General features: G+C 34.3%; 1 protein-coding gene across 6 annotated transcripts in view; it reads right to left on the minus strand.

The window, feature by feature from the left end:
- tna (Zinc finger MIZ domain-containing protein tonalli) overlaps positions 1–24,255 on the minus strand; it is a 489,296-nt gene that overhangs the window by 22,086 nt on the left and 442,955 nt on the right. For 4 of the 6 annotated variants that reach the window (XM_081729439.1, XM_081729442.1, XM_081729436.1 and 1 more), the window contains 6 exons: positions 22,425–22,586; positions 18,150–18,275; positions 12,591–13,023; positions 6,945–7,080; positions 3,897–4,107; positions 36–224 (listed from right to left, as the gene is read on the minus strand). In XM_081729439.1, coding sequence (XP_081585565.1) covers positions 36–224; positions 3,897–4,107; positions 6,945–7,080; positions 12,591–13,023; positions 18,150–18,275; positions 22,425–22,586 — 1,257 coding nt within the window. The remainder of the gene's footprint in view (positions 1–35; positions 225–3,896; positions 4,108–6,944; positions 7,081–12,590; positions 13,024–18,149; positions 18,276–22,424; positions 22,587–24,255) is intronic. The other 2 variants (XM_081729437.1, XM_081729441.1) reach the window with 2 other exon arrangements.

Raw genomic sequence — 24,255 nt, forward strand, 5'->3', positions numbered from 1 at the left:
ATATGATATAAAAGAAACATGAAACAAAAACTTACCTTGAATGCTGTTTGCTCCACTCCATCACGGTCCGTACTTAGCCCACTACCAGACGAAGTAGTGTTGCTGAAATTCCGTTTAATTTTTGAGATGCAATGGTCAGCAGTAAGCAGTCTTTTTCTAAGTAAACCTTGTAATACACTTCGCACACTCGGTCTGTGTACAAGTTGTAATACAAATAAATGTGACTGAAAAGAATGGAAATAGTTTCATTAATTAATTTGAATACTTTCACAAATAGTTTCTATACTTAAAACAAGTATGAACATTTTATTATACAAAATATAATATAATAAAGTTTATTATACAAAATATCTTCCTGCCATTTGCTTCTTGCACAAATGCCAACAATAATACTATCGTTTCAATAATTGTTCTAGTTATTATTATTTTATTTCACTTTTGTAAACTTATAGACGAATACACCTTGATTCTAAAATTTCGCCATACAGCATATAGTATTATTAGTGCTGTGCCATGGAAAATCAGCGCCCGGAGCGAGAGTATGCGACGGCGCCCCCGTACATATGAGTGAGGTCGACAGAACAGCCGCGAAGCGCCACCATGATTGGCGTGAAACATAAGAAAATTTTCAAAAATAAACCCTGCTTTTCCTTGATTTTGAGCACTTTTTTTATTAGTTTTTTTTCCTTCCATTTTATATATGTGCACATGCATTTTCCTAACATGAGTGACATTTTTCCCCTCTTTTTTCTTTCCTTCTTTTCTTTTTTCCTCCCAAATTTTGCGTCCCTTACTTCGGCGCTCAGAGCTGTCGCCCCGCCATGGCACGGCACTGAGTATTATCGAGATGATAAATTTAATAATAATAATAATAATAATAATAATAAATTTTGGACAAAATGGGATTTCATCATTTTGATATGCTACTCGCTGCATGGAGAAAATTTAAGTCAAGGTATATCTCCTGCATGTGATAAGAGCATCTAAGATAAATATAATGCATTAAATGTTCATATCTCTCAGCATGCTAATGTAATAAAACCATTTTCCTTTTTTCTATTTTTTTTTTCCGCTCCTTACAAGAATAGTTTTGGGGGCTCTTGAGTCAATTTTCTTTTTAAAAACTAACGCTATTCGCAAACGTTCTCAAACAAAAGGATTGCTTTTTTATATGCAAGTGTAAGTCATCATTGCTGTAAAATAAAAGTAAACCACAGAACAAAGTAAAATGTTTAATTACGAAGAAAATCGATAACACTAATTACACAGTTAATTTAATTGATATTTGTACTAAAAACAAGAAGTAGTAATTGAAAATAATTACTATTTAGTACCGAATCACGGAGCTTTACTTTATTATTCAATGTATACACACTGCATAGAAACGTAAGAATTTTATTGACGATTAGTTCTTTAACAAGTTTTAAAATGACACTTAGTGTCTTGACACGTATGCCCTTGTAGTTATACAGAAATATAGAGCACAAAAAGTAGTAAAACTGAAACGACTTCAGACTCTTGCCAGAGGTTACTAGGTTCGCAGTGCATGTGGTAGCATCAATTCTCTTATAAAAACTAAGACAAAACTATACTGTTAGATTGTTTTTAACACTGCAAAATATTCAAATATATGCCATGCACTACAATCACATTAAATTAGATAAACATACTAAATTTTGAAAGCTGAGAAAGGAGAAATATAGCTCTGAAAACTACTCGACTAAAAGTATCTGTAACTATCAATGCAACAATGGGAACGAAAAATTTTACTAGTTCTAGAAGACAGCTGACTATATACATCTGACTGACACTTATCAAGAAGGGAAGACGCATTTATTAGACTGTAACAATTGTAACAAATAACTATGTATCATTACTAGTGTACCATTGCTTTGCTACAAGAAACGGCAACCACAAAAACACATCGAAAGAAGAGGTATTTTTTCTTTTTTAGTTAAATTTCTTTATCTCTAAGTAAGTCTCAATTTATACCTATTCCGTCTGCGTAATCTCTTTAACCGAATGCTTTCTTTAAGATAGTCCTTGTAACAATCCCAAGGTAAAAAGATGGTCAAATGTCCTATTGCTAAATATACGCACATTTCCTTATATTTCTTTTTAAAAAATACCACAGTATTTTTGCTTTTGGAGAGACGAAACATACATGAATATAATGGAATATAGCTTGTATTATTCATATTCACGAAGAAATTAAATGTCGACTAAAAGCAGGGAATTCATGTTATTATTCAGTTCAACAGGTTTTGTCGTCGCGAATTATGTCGAGGAATTGGAAGCTTAAAATATATAAAACGATAATCATGCCTGTTCTGCTGTATGGTTGCGAAACATGGTCGCTCACTCTGAGGGACGAACGCAACTGAAAGTGTTTGAGAACAAGATTCTAAGACCCAAGAGGAACGAGAATGGGGAAATCTTCCTATGGATGGAGGAAATGCATAATTTATATCATTTACCAAACATTGTTAGTAATCAAATCAGGAGGTTTAGGTGGGCAGGTCATGTAGCCAGGATGGATGAAAGTAGGAACGGCTTTGAAAGTCTTAACTGGGTCGACTAAGCTGAAAACGACCATTAGGAAGATCTAGGCGCAGATGGCAGGACAATATTAAGATGGATCTCGCAGAAATAGGAATACAGAGTAGAAACTGGATCCAGTTGGCTAAGAATAGAAGTCAATGGAGAGCTTTTTTTAAATGTGGCATTGAACCTTCGGGTTCCATAGGCCATAGAGTTAGTTAATTATAGCTTACACTATTTCTCAAGAATTAGTAGGAGAAATAAATAATATTGAATAAAGTCTATAAATAACGGTTATTGGATACATCTTTTTGAAATTTACAGAGAAAATTCCTAAAATATCTTTCCGAATTTATTCAATAGCAGTCTCCGTCGTCAAAAGAAGAATCAAAAACTACGTGACGCAAAAATATTTTCGAATTAGTTACATGTACAAACGGTTCCAAAATTAGTATGGATCTACCGAAGAACAGTCAAAGATCAATGTAAAACTAGATCATTTCCCATATGGCTCTGCCACTGAAACTGGACATCAATAGTTACAATCAAATAAATAATTAAATCAAATGAACTGTAGAGAAAAGTTTATATTTCATACATTCGCAGCTACTTTATCGGTCATTACTGTTCTACGTTTTGAACGTCAGACTTCGTTTTCTTTTCGGAAATCTCCGTAACCTTTCGATTTTTCTCTTCTATTTTGGAATTTAGATAGCAGTTTATTCATATTTCTTTTAGCACTGTACTCGTGCTCCAGATAACTGTTCCCTATCTAAAGCAACGAACAAGTTTAAAAGAATACTGCTTGGTACTTCTGTAATACAAATTTTGGGTTACGGTCTTTTCAAAAATTTCACACACACCTAGTTTTTTTTTTTTTTTTTTTTTTAAATTTGTTTCAATGAGTGTTTCAACATCAAGATATCAGTTTTAAAAAATCTGCACGCTAAATGCTAATAAATGATAACGCTAACTTAATAAACTAAACTCTTAATAGCCTTTGGTTAAGTAAAGCAAATGAATTATATTTATTCCCTTGTACCTCGTTAGAAAAACCTGCGTGTTTGCTTGTGAATAATCTCGACGTTGCTTTGATTCTTAAAATATTAAATTTCCTACTTCCAAACTTTCCATTGTCCGATTTAAACGACATCTTTTGACAGTGCCCTTGGAATAAATAAATTATGGTGGTAGTTCCTTTTCGAGTTGAATTTCGTACATTATTTTAAGATGAAACTGAACACTTTACTACACACATATATATACACAGTTCTACGTAAACATGAAGTAATTATCTTATTTTTTTTTACAAAAAAGTTTATTACGAAGGAAGTTACAATCCATCTAACACTTACACAGCAACACGCTGACACAGTGATTTGGATAGTATTCCGACCTGGTTGGCACACCTCCTTCAGATAAAGGGGTTTATGAGAGGTTTTGTTTTCTCCTCGATCGATGCTCAGAGGAGTGGCATTCACAGAGACTTGCACGCTGGCTGGCCAGTTGGTGTTCATTTGCCTGTCTTCGTGATGAAAACATTTCAGCTGAAGCTCCAAGTCAGATCTGCAATTTAAAAAATGCATATTTGATTGTGAATTAATAGCTATCCTATAGACATGTGTTTAAAATTTTATTAATTAGTTATACAAAATACTTATTTAGGGACATAAATTGACGCACATTTATATTAATTTGTAAACATACGCTTTCATTCACTGTATTTCAGTTTGCCTGTTAGAAGTAAGCAAGATTTCTACAAACTACAGCATTTCTATTTCAAGTGTGCCCTCGGAAAATATGTGAAACATACTTCGACCCCATCCCTCCACCCTCTTACAGGTGAAAACTTCCTTTTGCTTTGGGGAAAGAAGTGAATGACCTCGGCAGTGTTGCCAATTTGTGATTCAGTCGTTTGGACTTGGTGAGTAAAGATCGTAGGCTACTTAGAATGGCTAAAAAGACAGTGCACAGCGAAGACTGTCAATGTAGCAATCCTGTCCTGCTGTCCACATCCAACTATGGAAAGTTCTCGGCTACAGCAACTTGTCCCTCCTCTTTCGAGGGAGGTACGGAAAAGCACACATCGACAGCAGAATCAGCAGGAGCACTCTTGAAATAAAAAAGGTTCTAGCACAATAGTACATGTTTTCATAAAAATCTGCATAAGTTTTTCACTGAAATAAGACTTAAAAAAAGAGAATTCTAGTGAAAGGAAGTTATATCATCATGTTGACAAGTTTTTTGACCTCACCATTCTTTTCCGATCATACAAAATAGTACGAATTCTAAGAAGTGACACGTGTGTTGCTCACATCTGCTGAGAAAGGTGTCACGGAACATCGAAACAGTACAATTAATAATTGCAAATACTAGTTCCAGTAATAAAAGAGTTTGTTTACAAATTCATCATACAGAGCTTTATATTCCTTACGTATTTACTACCTGGACATTACTGTATTTCTCGCGTCTTGGTTCATGCTTTTGTATTAATCCTACGATCCAAAGCACAAGAATAGGTATTATACATTGTGATAATTAAAAATTAAGTAAATAATACCGTAATTAAAAGCTTTTCTTATTTGGGATTAAAAACATGCTTAAGAAATTGCCTACTTTCTAGTCACGAATGTATACAGGGTGTTTCAACACCAAGATAACCTGATTCCTGACCCCAAGATAAAACAAAAAGCACAGACTAAGCTGACTGTAGAAATCCGTCATTTAGGAGTTATAGGCTGCCGAGAACATGAAAATAATAATAATAATAATAATAATAATAATAATAATAATAATAATAATAATAATAATAATAATAATAATAATAATAATAATAATAATAATAATAACTTTAAAGGCCCATACTATGGGACCTATCGTAGTCGGGTTAAGACTTCACTGAGGAGCTAAAATATGCGCTATCCAAAGATACATGTTTCAGAATCCTGCGGTACTCACACAACAATTTTTATGGAGGAACTTTGGCTACAAGCATATCATTTGAAGTATTCACCAACTACCTCTATAAAAATTGTTGCGGAGGTACCGCAGGATTCTAAAACATGGATATTTGAATAGGGCACATACCAGTTTCTAAGTGAAGTCTTGACCCGACTACGGTAGGTCCCATAGTACTGGGTATTGGAACTACGCACCCTTAAAGTTCATTTTTTCATGTTTTCGGCAGCTTATAATTCCGAAATGACGGATTTCTGCACCCAGGTTGGTCTATACTTTTTGTCTTATCTTGATGTCAAGAATCACCTCCCAAACGTTTTTGGTGTTGTTTTGAAACACCCTGTGTATATAAACATAATACAAGTAACAGTAACGCTACACTATATGGATTCCAACATGACATAATACTATTCAAGATGAGCACAATATGCAAAAGCCCTTAGTATACTGAAACATGAAGTGGTATAATATGTTATACTGAAAATCTTTTAAAAAGTTTGCACTGTATGACTCCTAATTTGTAATAAATATTTAGAATGAACAACAATATTATTCGAGTTGTGTATAACTTCTATAAGTCTAGTATCTAAATATGAGAAGCTAAAGCTGAATTAGGATCAGGTGCATATTTAAGAGATCGTTCCTATTGAGGACAGCACACTTTTATAGATATACTTTTAGCGCAATTTAATTTTTCGACCTCCGAAACAAAACGAAACAAATGGTACACCTCTGGTTAAGGATATATGGTACTACTGTTCTACAACCCGAAGGAATAAGCTTCCTTTAATAATAATAATAATAATAATAATAATAAAGCTAAGTACAAAAATTCTCTCAAAACTTAATTTAATTTAATTTATTTAACAATCACCAGATACAGCTCAGAGGCCATTTTACACTGGATATCCAACAACAACATTAACAATGGAAAGGATTTGGGAAGGTATCGGCCAGGGCCTGTTTAGTAGGCACCATCTCGGCATTTGCCTGGTAGGACTGAGGGAAACCCTGGAAAACCTCAGTCAGGATGGTCGGCAGCGGGATTCGAACCCGCGACCTCCCGAATGCGAAGCCAACGCTCTACCACTTGAGCTACTTCGCACTTGAGGAGATACTGAAGATTTTTAACAAATTATGCACCTTAAAGCTATTTATTGGCTATAATTTATAAAGAGAGAACATTGAATGTATATCCTTGTATTTTCACTTTTATAAAAACAAGATGGTAGACCTAAAACTCAAAATTTGTCGCCCTCTAAAGTCTATCATGATAGGCATGTGTCGTAAGTGTCCACTCATGTCTATTGAATGATTACTACAAATTACACAATTAAGTGCATAAAGCACTCAAGTATCGATGAAATGTACAAATTTACGGTAGTTCTATTACTCAATGATGGGTAACAACATTATCACGTTTAACTGTAATCATCTTTCCTCACCTCCACATAAGAGTTTGATGTACTGTAGGCTTCAGCTGGAAGACATGGTTGCTAACGGCTAGGTTATGCTCAAGGCGGAATGGTGGGAGAATAATACCATCCCTCACCGGAAATGTTAAACGCAATTCGTCATCTTCTGGAATAGAAAATATCTGATCACACAACAAAGAATGCAGAGATACTTGTACAATACGTAACAAAATCAAGCTTAAAAGGGTAAATTGAAACCACGATTTGCTACTAATTATGACTTATGTGGTCAATAAAACATACATCATATAATATGACATTGTGAATGGACTGAAATATAAAATGCTAATTAGTTCCTGTGCAGGTTACCTCAAGTAATAATAATAAAAACAACAACAATCTTTATTGCAGTGCCGCGAACAGCTTTTGGCAAAAATAGCTATGTGAATGTGGTTTCAGAGCACTACATTTCAATGGAATAATAATGCTAGTGATAATAATAGTAATAATAATAAATAATAAAACAGTAAAAAGAAGAGCACTAATATAAAACATAATGAAGATAAAAGTCAGTTAAACAGAAATAATTTTTTGTCAACGCTGAAAAAAGTATTCAAGCTCTCGATCTATCTAAAACAACGAAAAGGTAAGAACAGCAGTCTTAAACTTACATTTTACTTTAATATTACTGAACGTCATTGCTTAAAAACTATCAGCCAGATCTCATAAAATTTTCACTTCCTTAATACAATATACTTAAAGAATCTGTCAATCTTTCTTAAAATTCCACATTTCCAATTCAGAGAAACTAAAATCGCACTATTTCTTATGCTATGATTGGGTACTTTAAAACCTATGTAAGCAGTATTCACTGGTATAAATATTATCCAGTGTTTTTTTTTTTTTTTCATACTTTGTCGAAATTTTTTTTTGTTCTGATCGTAAGACTCTCCAAACTCCAATAGTCATACCAATACCCGTAGCTATGTGAATAGTAGTTTCCTTTCATTTTAAAACAAAGCAGTCGAATAAAACATTTTTGCACAGATTCTATCTTTTTTTGGTCAAAGTTTTAGAAATGCTGTTAGCGAGCAAATTAGCGAGCCAAATTACAGGTTTTGGTCTTACAAGTAACATATATAAATATACATATGTTTTATCACTTTGAAATACAGGCCACTGTTCAAAAATAAAACCTATTATCCTTCTGGCACCTTGTACAATACAATTTATGTGGTAAGAAAACTTTAAAGACAATGATAATGATGAATAATGATAACAAATAACGGTAAATAATGATGATAATAATAATAATACAGAAGAAAAATGTATCGTATTCTCTCTTCATACATTTTTGTGTATGAGTTTGTGTGCATCAGAAAAAGAGAGGGAGGGAGGAAATGAGTTCTTGGTATTTTTTGAATACGCATATCGAGAAAGGGGAAAAAAGAAAACAGAGAGAGGAAGAAGACGCAGAAAAGAAGAGAAGGTTACAAAAGTGGGAGAAAAAAACATTATTACTATTAAAAAAAAAATCTAGAAAATTTTAGTCTTTGCGTCGTTTGTATGAAATCCTTCAATGATTATGAAAAATACAATGACTAGGTTTGATTTGAAAGAAAACATATTAGTTTAAAATAAAATAATCAATCGAGATAGATGCTTATGCATCATTCATGAATAGTTGATACCTATTTTTCTCAAATATCTCTTTAGTTTACTTAAGATATTGAAGCTTAAAATATATAAAACGATAATAATGTCTGTTGTTTTGTATGATTGCGAGACATGGTCGCTTACTCTGAGGGAAGAACGCAGACTGAAAATATTTGAGAACAATATCCTGAGACGAATATTCGGACCCAAGAGGAACGGGAATAGGGAATGAGGGGAACTTCATAACGAGGAACTACACAATTTATACCGTTCACCAAACATTGTTAGGGTCATCAAGTCTAGAAGGCTCAGGTGGGCACGTCATGTAGTTAGAATGGAAGAAAGTAGAAACGTTTTCTAAGTCTTAACTGGAAATCCAATCGGAAAACGACCATTAGGAAGGTTTAGGCGCAGATGGGAGGACAATATGAATACAAATTAGAAATAGGAATACAAATTAGAAACGATCCAGTTGGCTAAGCACAGAAGTCAATGGAGAGCTTTTGTGAACACGGCATTGAACCTCTGGGTTCCATAAGCCGTAGAGTTAGTTACTTTAGTTAACATAGTGAAATGATTTGTTAAAAAAAAAAAAAAAATCAATCTTGACTACCTTTGCAGGTAATATCAACAATTAGTTTCAGTGTCTAATGAACATTGTCTTTACAAACTTCTTTTAAATTATGTATGAAATCAATGTTATATTATAACAACTAGCTTTTAACGTAGATTTATAATGTTTGTTTAGTCTTACACGAAATCCTCTACAATAGGAATGTGGATACCTTGAATTTATTGTGACTAATATTATCAATAGATAATTGCTCCGAATTATCTAGAGACGACTAGACGCTGTGTTGAAAACTAATATGTTCTACTCTGAACTTTCGTATATGTTGTCTTTTAGAAATTAGTGCTCTTCTTTTGCACTTAATGAGAATTACACTAAAATGAAGTACACTTAATGAAAATCAACAATGATCGTTAACGATTAATCTAAAGTTTTCATGTCCTGAAAAGCAGTATTATTAGATATGTTTGACATTTAAAAATAATTTAACAAGTTAGCAGTCTGAAATTATTAATCTCAAACCCAGAACTACGTGTATCTGACACTGGAGTTCCTTCCACAATTTATAAACTGACTTACATAGTATTTGACAATACTAGTATTTGAGAAATTTCCCTTGTGAAAATGTCACTTTTCTATTCACTATTGGAAACATTTCTTGAATACCTCTGTGCGGATCAAGAATTTTTTTCCGAAGTGTTTTGAACATTTCACGTTTATTAATGGGAGACCAAAATCTCAGTTTCTTTTACCTCAACAATTAAATTAATTAACGTTCAATTGCTATTATGGGAACTATCTTTAACATATGGCTAAAATATTTGTTACATGTTTCGATTGTAGAAGACGTCTTCAACATAATACGGACACGAACGATTAAAATGAAAGGAACTTAACTTCCTATCTTTTTTCATTCTTTTCCTTCATATTCTACCAAATATGCATGAGAAGAAGAAAGATACACATTTGATTCAAATAGCTATATCACTGGGACTAGGACATTCAATCAACATGCCTTTGCCGTATATTTTCAGCGATATTGTTTATTCTGTTTTTCCTTTTAAAAAGAAAGAAAAAAAAACACATTACTTTGGTTTACACACAAAGTTAGTCATACACGCAATTCCACAACTATGGGAAACACTATTCTAACTCTTTGTTTCTGGTTCGAATCCAGACCATGCGAGTTTGTAGTGGACAACATCGTGTCCGCGGGTTTTCTCGCGGTCCTCTCGTTTCCTCCCACATTCTCATTCAAGTAATCATTGCTTTTATTAATCATCAATCTGCTTTAGACTACAGAGGATAACCATGGAACGTACAACTTTACATCTCATTTCATTTCATTTTTAGTTCCTTGTACAGTCACATATGGTCGGTCCAATGCCAAAACCGCGAGTGTGCAAATTTTGCTATTTTCACCTAAGTGCAGTTTCATGTTAATTGGGGCACACAGATTCCAATAATAAAGTCCCATTTGTGAAATATGAGTATATTAGAAGTTATCGTCAACTTGTAAAACATGTACCTAAGTCTATATACTGATTTTTCGGGGTAAGTTGAATATTAAAATGCTTATAACTTAAAGTTTTTAGCACATTCGCGATTTTGGCATTGAATCGACGATATCTAACGTCTATTAGCACCTTTCCTCCTGGTACCTTTCCTTCTGTTATGACTTGAAACGAAATTATTGACTTGACTGCTGATAACGGTAAATTACTTAGATTAAAGCATTTATTTCTTTTGACATTACGAAATAATAAACGCAACACAAAATACACTGAGTAAAGCTATGTGATAAAAATACAATATATATAAAAACACGATCACGTAAAAGTTTCAACACACTACCTGTGTCTTCATCAGACTTTCAACCTTCTCCATATATGTATATATATATGAAACTGTTACGTGATCGTGTTTTTATATATATATTTATCACATAGCTTTGCTCAGTGTGTTTAGTTTGATAATATAGAAACAAGGCCTGATAGGACAGTTACAAGAAATAATAAATAAGAATAAAATAAATTAATATAATTTCCACGACGATAAATTTCTGGTCGTCAGGTCGCCCAATGGCTACCAAATATTTTAGTTTAGCAATAGGCATTTGCCTTTTACTTTGTTTATATTCGATATAAAATGGCGACCAAACTCTCTGAATTGATTACTGGATTCAGATCTAAAGTTTCGTACTCGTTCTATTCCAACAACTGACTCCGAAGTTTCAGACACAAAAGAAGATATGAGATGTTAATGCACTTACAAGCTTGATTGTACAAGAAAGTTTGGATATTTCCATCAACAATCGTTAAATTTAATATGAAGTTAACCCTTAAGAGTCTTCATCCCGGCGAAATTAAAATACCGCTAATTTTACAGAAATTATGTGATATCTTCAATTAGATAGAAGATAATTGAAATGTGGAACAAGAGCGCCCTAGACAATATTATTTTACATGAGAAACCGTTATCACGACTCACTTATCTGCTTTCGATTTCGAGCCATTTTGAAAATCGGCATTTATTTTGGCGTTTCTAAACAGCTGAAAACGGAAAGCCACTAGGTGACTTGTGATAACGGTACCTCACGCAAAATAATATTGTCTAGGGCGCTCTTGTTCCATATTTCAATTATCTTTTATCTATTTGAAGATATCACATAATTACTGTAAAATTAGCGGTATTTTAATTTCGCCGGGATGAAGACTCTTAAGCATCTGCGTCAATTACCGTAGCTTTAGCTGGCGCGTGGAGAATATCATACCCCACATGTTTATTTTCGTGTATGTTAGCAATCACATGTACACAATTATTTTTAAACTACTAATGTGCTCATAGTATATCATATATACACTACGATAATTAATATTATACTCAGGATTGCCAACTACATTGAATTTCTTGTAACTTTCGAATCAATGACATTTTCGTGTAATGTCATTATGATTTCAATTCGCATCCACTTGAATAAACAAAGAATATTTTCCAGTCAAACGCATATGAAACACATTCGATTGCATCAACTCACTTGTCAAAGAACAGTGAACAAACACCTCGAATAGCAGTTGAAATCCTAAAAAAAAAAAAAAAAAACAATGTTGCCACATTGTAAAGGCTAATAATACTGGGGTGTGTTATAGCCCAACGCGCCTGCCTATTTCACGTTTCGTTAAGAGAAACTCCCATTTCACCAATATCTGTACGCACCAATTCTTAAGTGTTAATACAATTAACTCGACATTGAAAATTGGTGAAACAGACTGCGTTTTTCAGTGTCGACTGTATGTAAAATTAGAATATTAGGTAGGATTTTATACGTTAATTTGAAGGGATTTTAGTCTAAGCTTTACAAATGTGACTTCCTTCAAGAGCTAACTATTCAATTTCAAAAATTACTAAACTACATGTTGTACAAACACACGATAAGCATCGATACTTACTCTGAATTGGCAGTGGGGGTTTCATATCAGCGAAGTTGGGTTTAACATCAGGATTAGGACTAATATATGGCGGAATACTACTGGCAGGAGTGAGGGGAGGGGTCGGATTGCCTGGTATTGGACTATGTTGATAGTTCATATTCCTCAAGTTCATATCTTGTTGGAATTGACTATTATACTGTTGCCCATATTGAGCACCTTGTTGAGGGAATTGGTTTCCGTTTGCTCCCATTGTGGTGGGTAAACTCGCAGGCATGTTGCTGGGCATTGTGTTATAATACTGGTTCCCTTGATTGTTGTACGGAGGTGTACTCTGTCGCATGGTCCCTCGCACAGGAGTATTGGGGCCGAAGTTTTGCGTAGGACCAAGAGGTTGCTGAGGTGAATACTGCGTTTGAAAACCTGGCCTTTGAGCTGCATACTGACTCGAGTACTGGAAAGACACAAGTAAGCAACAACGGTTAAAGAAACAGATGACAATCGAAATAATTAAATTAACAATAAACAATGTATGTAAAATAATATAAAATAAAGATGCTTTTGCTGATGCGTGTTATTTATTTATATGAAAATTATTTTAATTTTTTCACTTCTAAAATCTTCATCATGATGATACTAGAATATTTTTATTTCAACTGTGACCCTGCTGATGCTGCTGTCTATGTGTTTTTCCAGTCTCCCCCGAAAGAGGAGGGACAAACTGCTGTAATTGACATCCTTCAATAACTGGATGCGGACAGGATTGCCACACTGAATTACTTCACCGGCTTCGCTGTGCACTGTCTTATTTAACCATTCTAAGTAGCCTACGATCTCACTCGCTAAGATCACATGACTGAATGACAAGTTGGCAACACAGCCGAGGTCTTCTCCGAAGCAAAGGTAAGGTTTCCTCCATAAGAGGGTGAGCCGAAGTATGTTTCATATATTTTCCGAGGGCACAGTTGAAATAGAAAGGCTTTGACCTGCAAGTTTCTAACTCAGTTGCTGGTGTATTACATTTCCTATTTTTTCTTTCTTGCATTAACGTAGACTATACTTAAATAATACTAATTTCTGCTAACAACATTAAGGTGTCTTGTTCTTGACTTATAAGTAAAAATTCCACTATAAATAAAAATACACACTATACATTGTATAACTTTTTAAATAAAATGCACACTATTATTATTCTTCGATTCTTCTCCCCTTTGCTTCAATGTTGCAAATAACTATATTTGCCTAGTTCCTGCATGGTATGAAAAATTGCTAGAAAAATGCGTACAAAGCCGTACTAATAATTTAGCAGTTAATATTTTTCTTTATTATTTCTAAGCTTAATTGCTTAAACCAAGATAAGTGATACACTTGTTAACCAACGGGATGATAGATATTATTAAGCTTAGAAATAGAAAAAAATTAATTAGTAAATTATTAATTCGGATTTGTACGCACTTTTCCGGCAATGTTGCATACTGGGCAGTAACTAGGCAGATTGGCAAGTATGAAACAAAGGCGACAAGAATTGAAAAATAACAATAGTGTTCATTTGATTAAAAATTTACACAAGGTTCAAGGCAAAATGGCGTCGAGATAGGAAGAAGTTTCGAACTCCAGTTTAATACAATTTTTTTTTTTTTTTTTTTTCAATTTTCATACAAGAGTTGTTTTCTAGTTCTTTTTATGTGTGATACAAATTTTAATAAGTGTGGACAATTCTGACGTTACTAATATTCATTTTTATAATAATTTTAGCTATATAACAAATAGTTTAACACAGGTGCTTTCGGGCAATATGCCTGCGCCATTTTAGTTTACAACTCCGGTTGCGACCATAACAATTATAGTGAATATCAATTTTGTTTAATACAATTTTATAATTTATAACAATTTATAGTGTAATAGTCGACATGGCTAATGGCTGCGGCATTTAATATATATACACAGGATATTTCAAAATACCAACAACGTTTGGGAGATGATTCTTGGCATCAAAATAGCACAAAACGTATAGACCAACCTGTGTGCACAAATGCGTCCTTTCAGAGTTACAGGCTGCTGAAAACATTAAAAACATTGAAGTCCCATAGCTCCAAAACTATGGGCCCTATCGTAGCCGGGTCAAGACTTCACTTAGAAACTAGTATGTACCCTATCCAAATATCCATGTTTCAGAATCCTGCAGTACTTCCGCAACAATTTTTATAGAGGTAGTTTGGCAACTGCCATATACTTTGAAGTACTTATCTCTATAAAATTGTTGCGGAAGTACTGCAGGATTCTGAAACATGGATATTTGAATAGGGCACATACTAGTTCCTAAATAAAGTCTTGACCCGACTACGATAGGTCCCATAATATTGAAGCTATGGAACCTTAAACTTCATTTTTTCAAGTTTTCAGCAGCCTATAACTCCGAAGGGAAGCATTTGTGCACCCAGGTTGGTCTATACTTTTCGTCTTATCTTGGTCTCAGGAAGCACCTCCCAAACGTTGTTGGTGTTGTTTTGAAACACCCTGTATAAAACCACAAATGTGGTTCTAGAACAAGAACGAGAATAAATTTGCACAATAAATAATGTGAAGTTTCATATACAGTGAAATTTTTAGTTACAGATTACGAAGAGGACGTATTAGTGCTTTTTTTTCTAAAAGCAGGAATTAAGATTATAGTATACGTTAATGAAAGCAACAAGAAGCAAAAATGCAATAAATTCAGCAAGTTGGAAATTTCTAGATTAGTGTGTCCACGATGAAAACTAAGCAGAAGTGAAAAAGTTGAAATTATTAACATATAAATAAATAAATAATACGCACAAGAATAACGTAAAGGAATCTTTATTTTATATTATTATTACCTGCATTATTATATCAGTATTATAAGCAATTACTAAAACCTTAACTATTTTTAACAATAAAACGTTTATAGACCTTCAAATAAATAAATAAAGCAACTCTGCAAAGTATATCTAAGACAATTATATCACAATGAAATGAGAATTTAACATACACTTAATCGAAGCAATACCAGTTAGAATTCTAACAGTACCTAACGGTGTTGAATATCTAAATTACCTGTTTCTTTTAGAACAGTAATTAATATGGCGAACTCGCTTTCTGTTTTCTTTGAAATAAACTTAAATTTTAATGATTTGATTTTGATAATTTGACCTTTAAACCTATTTAAATGTCCCTTACTTAGTGGAAATTAAATTTTATGATATTCTATATTAATATTTAATAATCAAATTCAATTCTACGCCCGTTAGGGATTTGAACGAAATTGTAGACTCTCACGTTGAGGGCCCTTGTGACATCCCTAATTATCAAAGAGTCATGATTAATACATCGTTGGAAAGCTTGTGGAACACAGATTTCAATGAGGTAGCATTTGTGAAATTCCCGCCTTATTCGTAGAAGAAAAAGAAGAAGAAACAAATAGTCCTAAAAAAAATATGATTAGAATTTGGGGGTCCTGACAATTTTCGCATCATCCTACGCTGACAAAATTATGCTAATGTATAAGCAACACACCCGTTGACAATAATATAAAGAATGGTAGCTATTGTTGCAATACAGAGCGAGATAAAAATTCAGAACGAAATTTCTATAAAAACGTCCTGTATATCATTTTCGAAGGGCTGTTGCAGACCTTCACCCTTGGCAGCCCCTTGTAACCCTCCTAATTATTACAGTCATGATTGATACATCATTGGAAAGCTTATGGAACACACATTCCAACGAGGTAACGTCTGTGCAAACCAATTCTGTGAAAATATATCTTATATGAAATCGTCCTGAAAATAAATGTAATTGACGTCAAAAAAACTCAAAAAATTGACTACCTTGACCCTTTTCCTGCCTCCCATATAAGGAAAAAGTACACATACAGGGTATTACCATGTAGTGGACTACTTCATTGCTTCACATACCAATTTTTTATGAGTGTGCACCTAAGGGGAGAATGGCCTCTGAAACACCTGATTCAGAAAAAAAAACACGAAATTTACCCTCCCCCTCCGCCGTGGTACCCCTTCACATATATAAAATGCATATTGGCGGAAAGCATCATCCTGCAGGAACACATTGATGCCAAAATTATTTTCCTAGCTTAATTAGGGGCTGAGCTATTGAGGTTTAAAGCCTTGACACAACTTGTGTCACTACTTGTGTCTTTGTAGTCAAGGGCATTTAGAGGTTAAATCTACATCCTACGCAAATAAAGGAAAGGACATGTGACTAGGCTTAAAGAAGAAATCAGTAAAACCACAGTATGAAAACTCTGATTCATTTAAAAAAAAAAAATCCATATAAATCAATAAACTAATGGCGTAAATATTCAACACTCTTAAGTACTTACATTCTACAAAATACGCACAGCCATACAAAACTTGTAAATATTCACACAAGTACATTTGAAGTTACAAAATATGTATTTAAAGATTTCAATGTCCACGGACAAAACTAAATTCAGATCGTATATTTACCAATGATGCCGTACGATTTAGATAATTTTATTTGTTGTTTCGACGGCGAACGAATTTATGAAAGAGCTAACAATAGTGATATTTTGATCGAAAATCAATTTCAAAAACAGAGTTCAATTTTCACAAAGGCTTTTACTTATATATATTAATTTACTATAGTGGGAACGACTACGTAGTTGATCTACACGAGGAAGGTATAAGCTACTTCAAATAGAACTCGTGCTATTCAATGATCTGATATCGAATCGAACGAACTACTACATTTTCATCAGTTCGTTTCGAGAATTCTCTTAAAAATGTACAAAACTCATGCGTTGATTTCCCAACATTTTGACTCTCTCGAAACATAAGGAGCCTTCAATACCTTGAACATGAGATGATACGAGGGTCGGTCAAAAACTTAGTTGCACTGCTTAAGAAAATAAAACAGGATAGAAATTTTACAATATCTTTATTTGTATCTTAAAGTTCCATTCAAAGATCTACTTTTTAACGTAATTACCTCCGTTATTTAAGTATTTTTCGAGGAGTGGTACAAGTTTTTCAATGCTTTTGGTAAAGAAATACCGTCCAATGCCCGATAACCATTCTTGGGCTGCAGCTAACATGTCGTCATCCAAGTAGTATCGTCGCTTTGAAAGTTCGTCTTTCATAGGACCAAACCATGAAAGACACGATGAAAAGTCTGGGCTATAAGGAGGATGATCCCACACTTCGAACCTAAACTTTGTCAGAAGTTCGTACGTTTGTTGTGCTCCATACGGTCTTGCATTATTATTGCCTTTGGACAATTTACCTGGCCGTCGATCTTTAAATGCTTTGCGCAATCGTTTTAGTGTTTCACATTTAGAAGATGCATTAATTGACACATTTCCAATTTGGACGCCACTTGCAGCTGACGAGACATGTTTACGACTAATTATCAGAATATCTCCACTTGCCTCATGAAAGCCGCTACGTCACACGATACAGCTACATGTCTGCAGTGCTGCCACGCTGTTTCATCAAAATAGCCTTTGACCGAAAATATTTACAAAGGAGTGCAACTAACTTTCTGATTGACCCACGTATATGGATAATTTAATCTGCTTACTGTCTCCAAACTGGCTCCTTGTTTTGTGGTATTATTTGTCATCACGTTACCGGGTTGGCTTGGCACCCAGCAAATCACAACGTCACCTCTGCCTGGCACTATTCTCTCTGCCTTAACCGGGACTTTCTGCAAAATCGGAGGGTTGGCACTCAAATTATCTAAGCTAATACTGGTATCTATTACATACAGTACACACAACGTTCCACAAAATATCAGTGAAACATTGGCTCAAAATGTATTAAAAATATTCTACAGTTACCATGTTTGTTTATATTTCTTTTAATGACTGGTAGAAAAACAGAAATATACCTGGAAACACGACATCTTTAGTGACGCATGCTCTGAATTCTTACCGGTTACGTAAGAAAAGTACAGTATATCCTGATCTAACTAACCACCAACATAAAGGACGTTTCGTTATGAGATTTACGCCTTGTGTCAGTCAGCTCAAACTGAAAATTAAACTTTACAGCAAATACTGTCTTCCAGATGATTACATTAAAAAAAAAAAAAAAAATGTTTATTAGCTTTGCCAACGCTTCGTCACTGATTTCGCAATCTATGTGTAGTTACAAAATACAATTTGAGATAGGTGGTTAGCCACAAATTCAATACGAAAATTAACAAAAGCAAAACAAAAATTTATGAGATGCGCGTGGACAAAAAAAAAAAAAAAAAAAAAAAACAAGTAAAATGAAGATCAAGATAGGAGATCACCTGGTGTAACAGCCGAAGAATTCGGTTCCTTAGGAAATAAAATATCAAGGAATATGAGGAAGAAGATGTAAAATTGAGAATAGCTAAAGCAAAGAAGGTATTTAAAGAAAAACTAAAACTTCTGGTCGGAAACATCGATACAGAACTGAAGAAAACGATGAAAATATTAATACACTGTCCGACAACTAAGTAATGAGACTGATTTTATTGTAAGAAAACAGTGAAGACAATCCGTAAACCAATATGTGCGTTCGAAAGAGTAATCCCTTCTCTACAATCTGGCAACATTGGACTGTCGCACGCGAAGCACGACAGGAAATACAACGCAATCACTGAGAGGCCCTCGTCGCGCTAGCAGCATGGAGAAGAGAGCGAATATCAAATTATGTGTTAAACTGAATAAAAGTGCCACTGAGACTGTTGATTTGACATATGATGCAGAAAGTGTATGGAGATACATGTCTGGGGATGTGGCGATACGGAGAAAATTCGACTTCAGAAGTCAAAAGTGACGACAATGCTCCTATGTTTCTACGACAATAAGGGTATCATTAATCATGAATTTGTACCAGAAGGTCACTAGTTTTATTTAAGTGTTTTGGAGCGATTCATGACGAGAATTCGTCGTGTTCGGCCTGAATACCCAGCCCCAGGTAGCTGGTTCCTTATCCATAACAAGTCACCCGCTCACCGGGCAGTACTTGTTCAGGAATATTCAGCCAAAAAAACAAGTGTGCGTTGCAGCACTCCCCCTATTCTCCAGATATGTCCCCCTGTGACTATTTTCTGTTCCCTAAACTGAAGTTACCATTAAAAGGATAACTTTTTGACAATGTTGAAGACATCCAAACAGATGTGACAACGGCATTACACGGAACATACCTCAAACTGAGTTCCAGAGGACGTTCTACTTTCTACGTGATCGTACTACTTGCTGTATTGACGCAGGAGGGATGTACTTTAAATAATAAACAAGTATTATTACATTATCTTTGTTTGGTCACAATAAAATCAGCCTCATTACTCCACTGTTGGACGGTGCACAGGTACGAAGTATGGTGTCGTATAGACGTGAGGCATGGACTCAAGAAAACAGAAAACGTGATTCTTTGAAATGTGGTGCTATGAAAGGGTGCTGAAAATTAGATGGCTAAGTAAAATATCAAATAAAAAAGTATTGGAAATGGTACGAGAAAAAAAAAAGAGTATATACTGAAGAGATAGGGTGATTGGATACATTATGAGATATGGAGAAACCACGATTTTGGATAGGGAGGAAATGGTAGAAGGAAAAATACCTTGCGGAAGGCCGCGATTGAAATGTACCGAACAAATAATTCAAGAAATAGGGAAGAAAAAGTACAGGGAAATGAACATCTGGCTCATGATAGGAAAGAGTGGAAAGCTGTGTCTACAGATTGAGAGACTGCTGACCGAACAAGTATGGGTTCATCGTAAGTTAAGAAGAACTACAGGTAATGTGCGGATAACCTGACGAATATTATCAACCATTTCACTTTAAACTTTAATTCATAAATATTCCTTGCACTTTCAAAATTTTAGCTCTCCCTTGAAACCTTGTTCACAGAGATAAAATTAAGAGTAAAATAAACAAAAGCATCAATGAAATAAAAAAGAATGATCTCACCACGGAAGAGTAGTGCTGCCGAAATACTTCGTCTTTCATATTGCTATAGTTCATATGATAAGTTGTTTCTGCACTACTTTTCTCCAGTTAATTTGTTTCTGTTTATTACCATAATGCTTTTATTAGCACAACAAAGAAATGAAATGAAGATAAACCATAAGAAAAGTAAACTGATACAGATAAACAAGAGCAGAGAAGATGCAGAGGTTAAAGAACTGGAATGATTGGAAAGCTATGAATACTTGGGAACAATCACATACAAAGAAGGGAATATAGATCAAGAGATACTGAACAGAATAAATAAAGTAACAAATGCATATTACAAGTTATACCCAACTGTCATCAATAAAAGGGAAGTAGGAAGAAAAACAAAACTGAAGATTTATAAGACAATATAAAAGTCAATTATAGAATATGGAGCAGAAAGCTTGATGGCAGACAGACGCAAATAAAAAGTACAGACAGCAGGAATGAAATACTTAAGAGGCCCCATCATGGCGAAATTAAAATATCGCTAATTTTACAGTAATTATCTGATATCTTCAAATAGATAAAAGATAATCGAAAAGTGGAACAAGAGCTCGCTAGACAATATTTTACATATGTTACCGTTATCACGACTCACTTATCTGCTTTCGATTTCTAGCCATTTAGAAAAATCAGCATTTATTTTGGCGTTTCTATATGGCTGCAAACGGAAAGCTACTAGGTGTCTCGTGATAACGGTACCTCATGTAAAATAATATTGTCTAGCGCGCTCTTGTTCCACATTTCGATATCTCTCATCTATTTGAAGATATCACATAATTAATGAAAAATTAGCTGTACTTTAATTTCGCAGTGTTTAGGCCTCTTAAGACGGGTTACGGGAAAGACAAAGAGCGATAAAATTAGAAATACACAAATTAAAGAAGAATTGGAACAAACATTCATGAATAGTGACATCGAAAAGAAACAACTGAAGTGGATGGGACATGTAATTAGAATTAAAGCAAGCAGAATACCCAGAAGAATCTTAGAAGCCAGAACAGAAGGCCAAAGAACGAGGGGACGACCAAGAAAAATGTGGATAAACAATATCGAGCAGACAGAAAATAAGAAGGGGAAGACACTACAAGAAATTAAAAAATTAGCTGCAGACAGAGTAAAATACAGACGATGGACAGAGGACCCAACACCCTAACGGGTATAAAAGAAATATAAAGAAGAAGAAGAAGAAGAAGAAGAAGAAGAAGAAGAAGAAGAAGAAGAAGAGGAGGAAAAAGAAGATTTTATTTCTCTTATTCTTATTTTTATCCTGTTTGTCAAGGCTTTAGGGTAGAACTAAACCCTTGAAAGTGCAAGGATTATTCAGGAATTAAAATTTTAAAGTAGACGAGACAAGAGGAGCTAGTTCACAATAAGAAGAATCGAAAAACATATGGCTATTTTACGAAGCAGTATATCATGAAGAACACTAGAAGAGTACCATTTGAAATAGATTCAATTTTTGCAATACTGAAAAGGAAAAGTGCGACATTGTAATAGCTTTCAATGCAAATAGCTTTCAGAAACTGTTTTTGATATATTTTTAAAGTGTACAATCACATAATAAGAGACAAGCCTTTACCAAAAATGTTCAACTAATATAATAGCAACCGAATTGCTCTGAAAGCTTGTAACAAAATGTGCGTATAATTTAATAGTACAAGGCTACAACATTTACATATAATTAACAACATATGACTACTTGATAAGTTTCAGCGTTGGTAGTATGCTGTACAAGGAATATCGTATTTTCTTATTATTCATTTATAAACGGAATTTTATATTCTGACACAAGACGAAAATCTCAAAACCGAACACATGGAATCATTTTCGCAGTACCGAAAAAAAAAAAAAAACCTGAAAAAAGAAAAGGTTATAGTTACCTGTGGCCCCGCAGCTGGAGAGAATCCTGACTGCATTGTAGGCCCAGGGCCCGGAGAAGGGTACGGCTGTTGCTGCCTCTTTTGCGCCATATGCATGGCAGGATTAGGGTACGGAGTAAGGCGCCGCTGATACAAGTTTCCCGGCACCTGAGGTCCTGGTCCCTGCAAAGAGTAACAACGGAAATGGAGCGGAATAGAACAAAAGAATCCCCTCAATAATTAAATATTTCAAAATTATCGTTATTTATAAGTGATCACCTGTAAATCATAAAGTGTTTACTTTTTTGCCTTTCCTTACAAAAAAATCTTTAATTTTAAATTAAAATACAATTTATTCCTTAATTGGACGAAACTTTAAAAAAATAAACAATTGAACCAACAACTAATGATTTTCGCACTTAAAGAACCTGCTTTATGTTACTTCTGCTTACTTACTTTGTATTTCAATAATTACCTACGACAACATAAAGAAATGTGCGTGGGGGCAGGACCGGCTCTACCACATGTACAACACGTGCATTTGCACGAGGCGGCAAAGTCTGTCATAACTGTATTATTTAAAATAAATATAATTTACTAAGCTGACCTTCTATTTGAATACTACATTCATAAATCATGTTTAGGTCACATTAGTTTAAGGTTAGATGGACAGTACTAACGCAAATGGTCAAACAAATCCCAGCATGAATGGCTTGATTGTTGTCAAATACAAGAACTCAGTTCTCGAACAGTTGTGAACACCTGTTCCATTTAGTTAGTTATCACAGTTTTGATACTAAAACTAGTCTTGTCTTTGTCACAAGCAAATTCCTTATCATTGAAAGTAGAAACATTTTTTTTTCTTTTTATTTTTTTAACAGATATAGAAGGAAAATCAAGAAATAAAGATAAAAGAGCTAGTTGCAACAGAATTGCAAACTGATATATTGAGACTGAAGCTCGATATTGAATTCGATAAAAAGAACTGCCATCTTTCAATAACATAATAATAATAAATTATTATTTAAAGATAAAAACAGACACAACGAGATTGTATTTGTGGTGTTTAAGCCTTTCTGACTGCGAGTACTCTTTCCCTCCCCTTTGTTGTTCATAATGGGGTAGCATACTTAAAATCGTGGCTTTTAAGAGTTGTTCTTTCTGGAGAAAGGGGTGAGAGAGGTAAATAATGCCATGGCAGTCGGCCTTGTGTGCGTAGAGGGGAGAATTAGCTTCTTTTGCCTATAATTAGCATCACACGATTTGGGATTAACCCAGTTCACATGGCTATGCAGTCTTTAATTTAGTTGAGGTGATGCTTAAAACTTCAACACCTACTTTTCTTTCTTTACTTTTTGAGTGTAAAATATACATTTTGAAAATAAGAAATTGGTTACAACAAACATTGTTAAAACTTTGGACCATGTTAGCTAAATAATTTTTTCCACTTATTCGAATTATTACAGCAAAAATACATTTTTTTTTTTCAAATCAAATGCTATTTTTCTTTTTCTACCATATTATATTTATTTCCAATAAGGAATTATGTACACAGGGGACACCTCAATCTAAATGATTAGAGCGTTCGACTCACGTCCGAGTGGTCCCGGGGCCGATTCCCGACCAATGCTATCCAATTTTGGGCGTCCACTGAGCGTTGTGAGGCAAACTGGGGAGTCACGTATAAAACAATACTTGACGGCCACCATAGATATACCGCATTGACTTGACACCTAGTCTTCCATTCCAAGTGCTGCTATCGGCTGAAAAAAATCCACTCCCTTTCGCTAAGGCTCTCTGGCTTAGTAACAGCTGAACCCTTACTGGCTCAACGCGTGGATGTGTAGCGGGT

Source organism: Thermobia domestica, chromosome 10, assembly GCF_964235325.1.
Source record: "Thermobia domestica chromosome 10, izTheDome1.hap1.1, whole genome shotgun sequence".
Lineage (NCBI taxonomy): Eukaryota > Metazoa > Arthropoda > Insecta > Zygentoma > Lepismatidae > Thermobia > Thermobia domestica.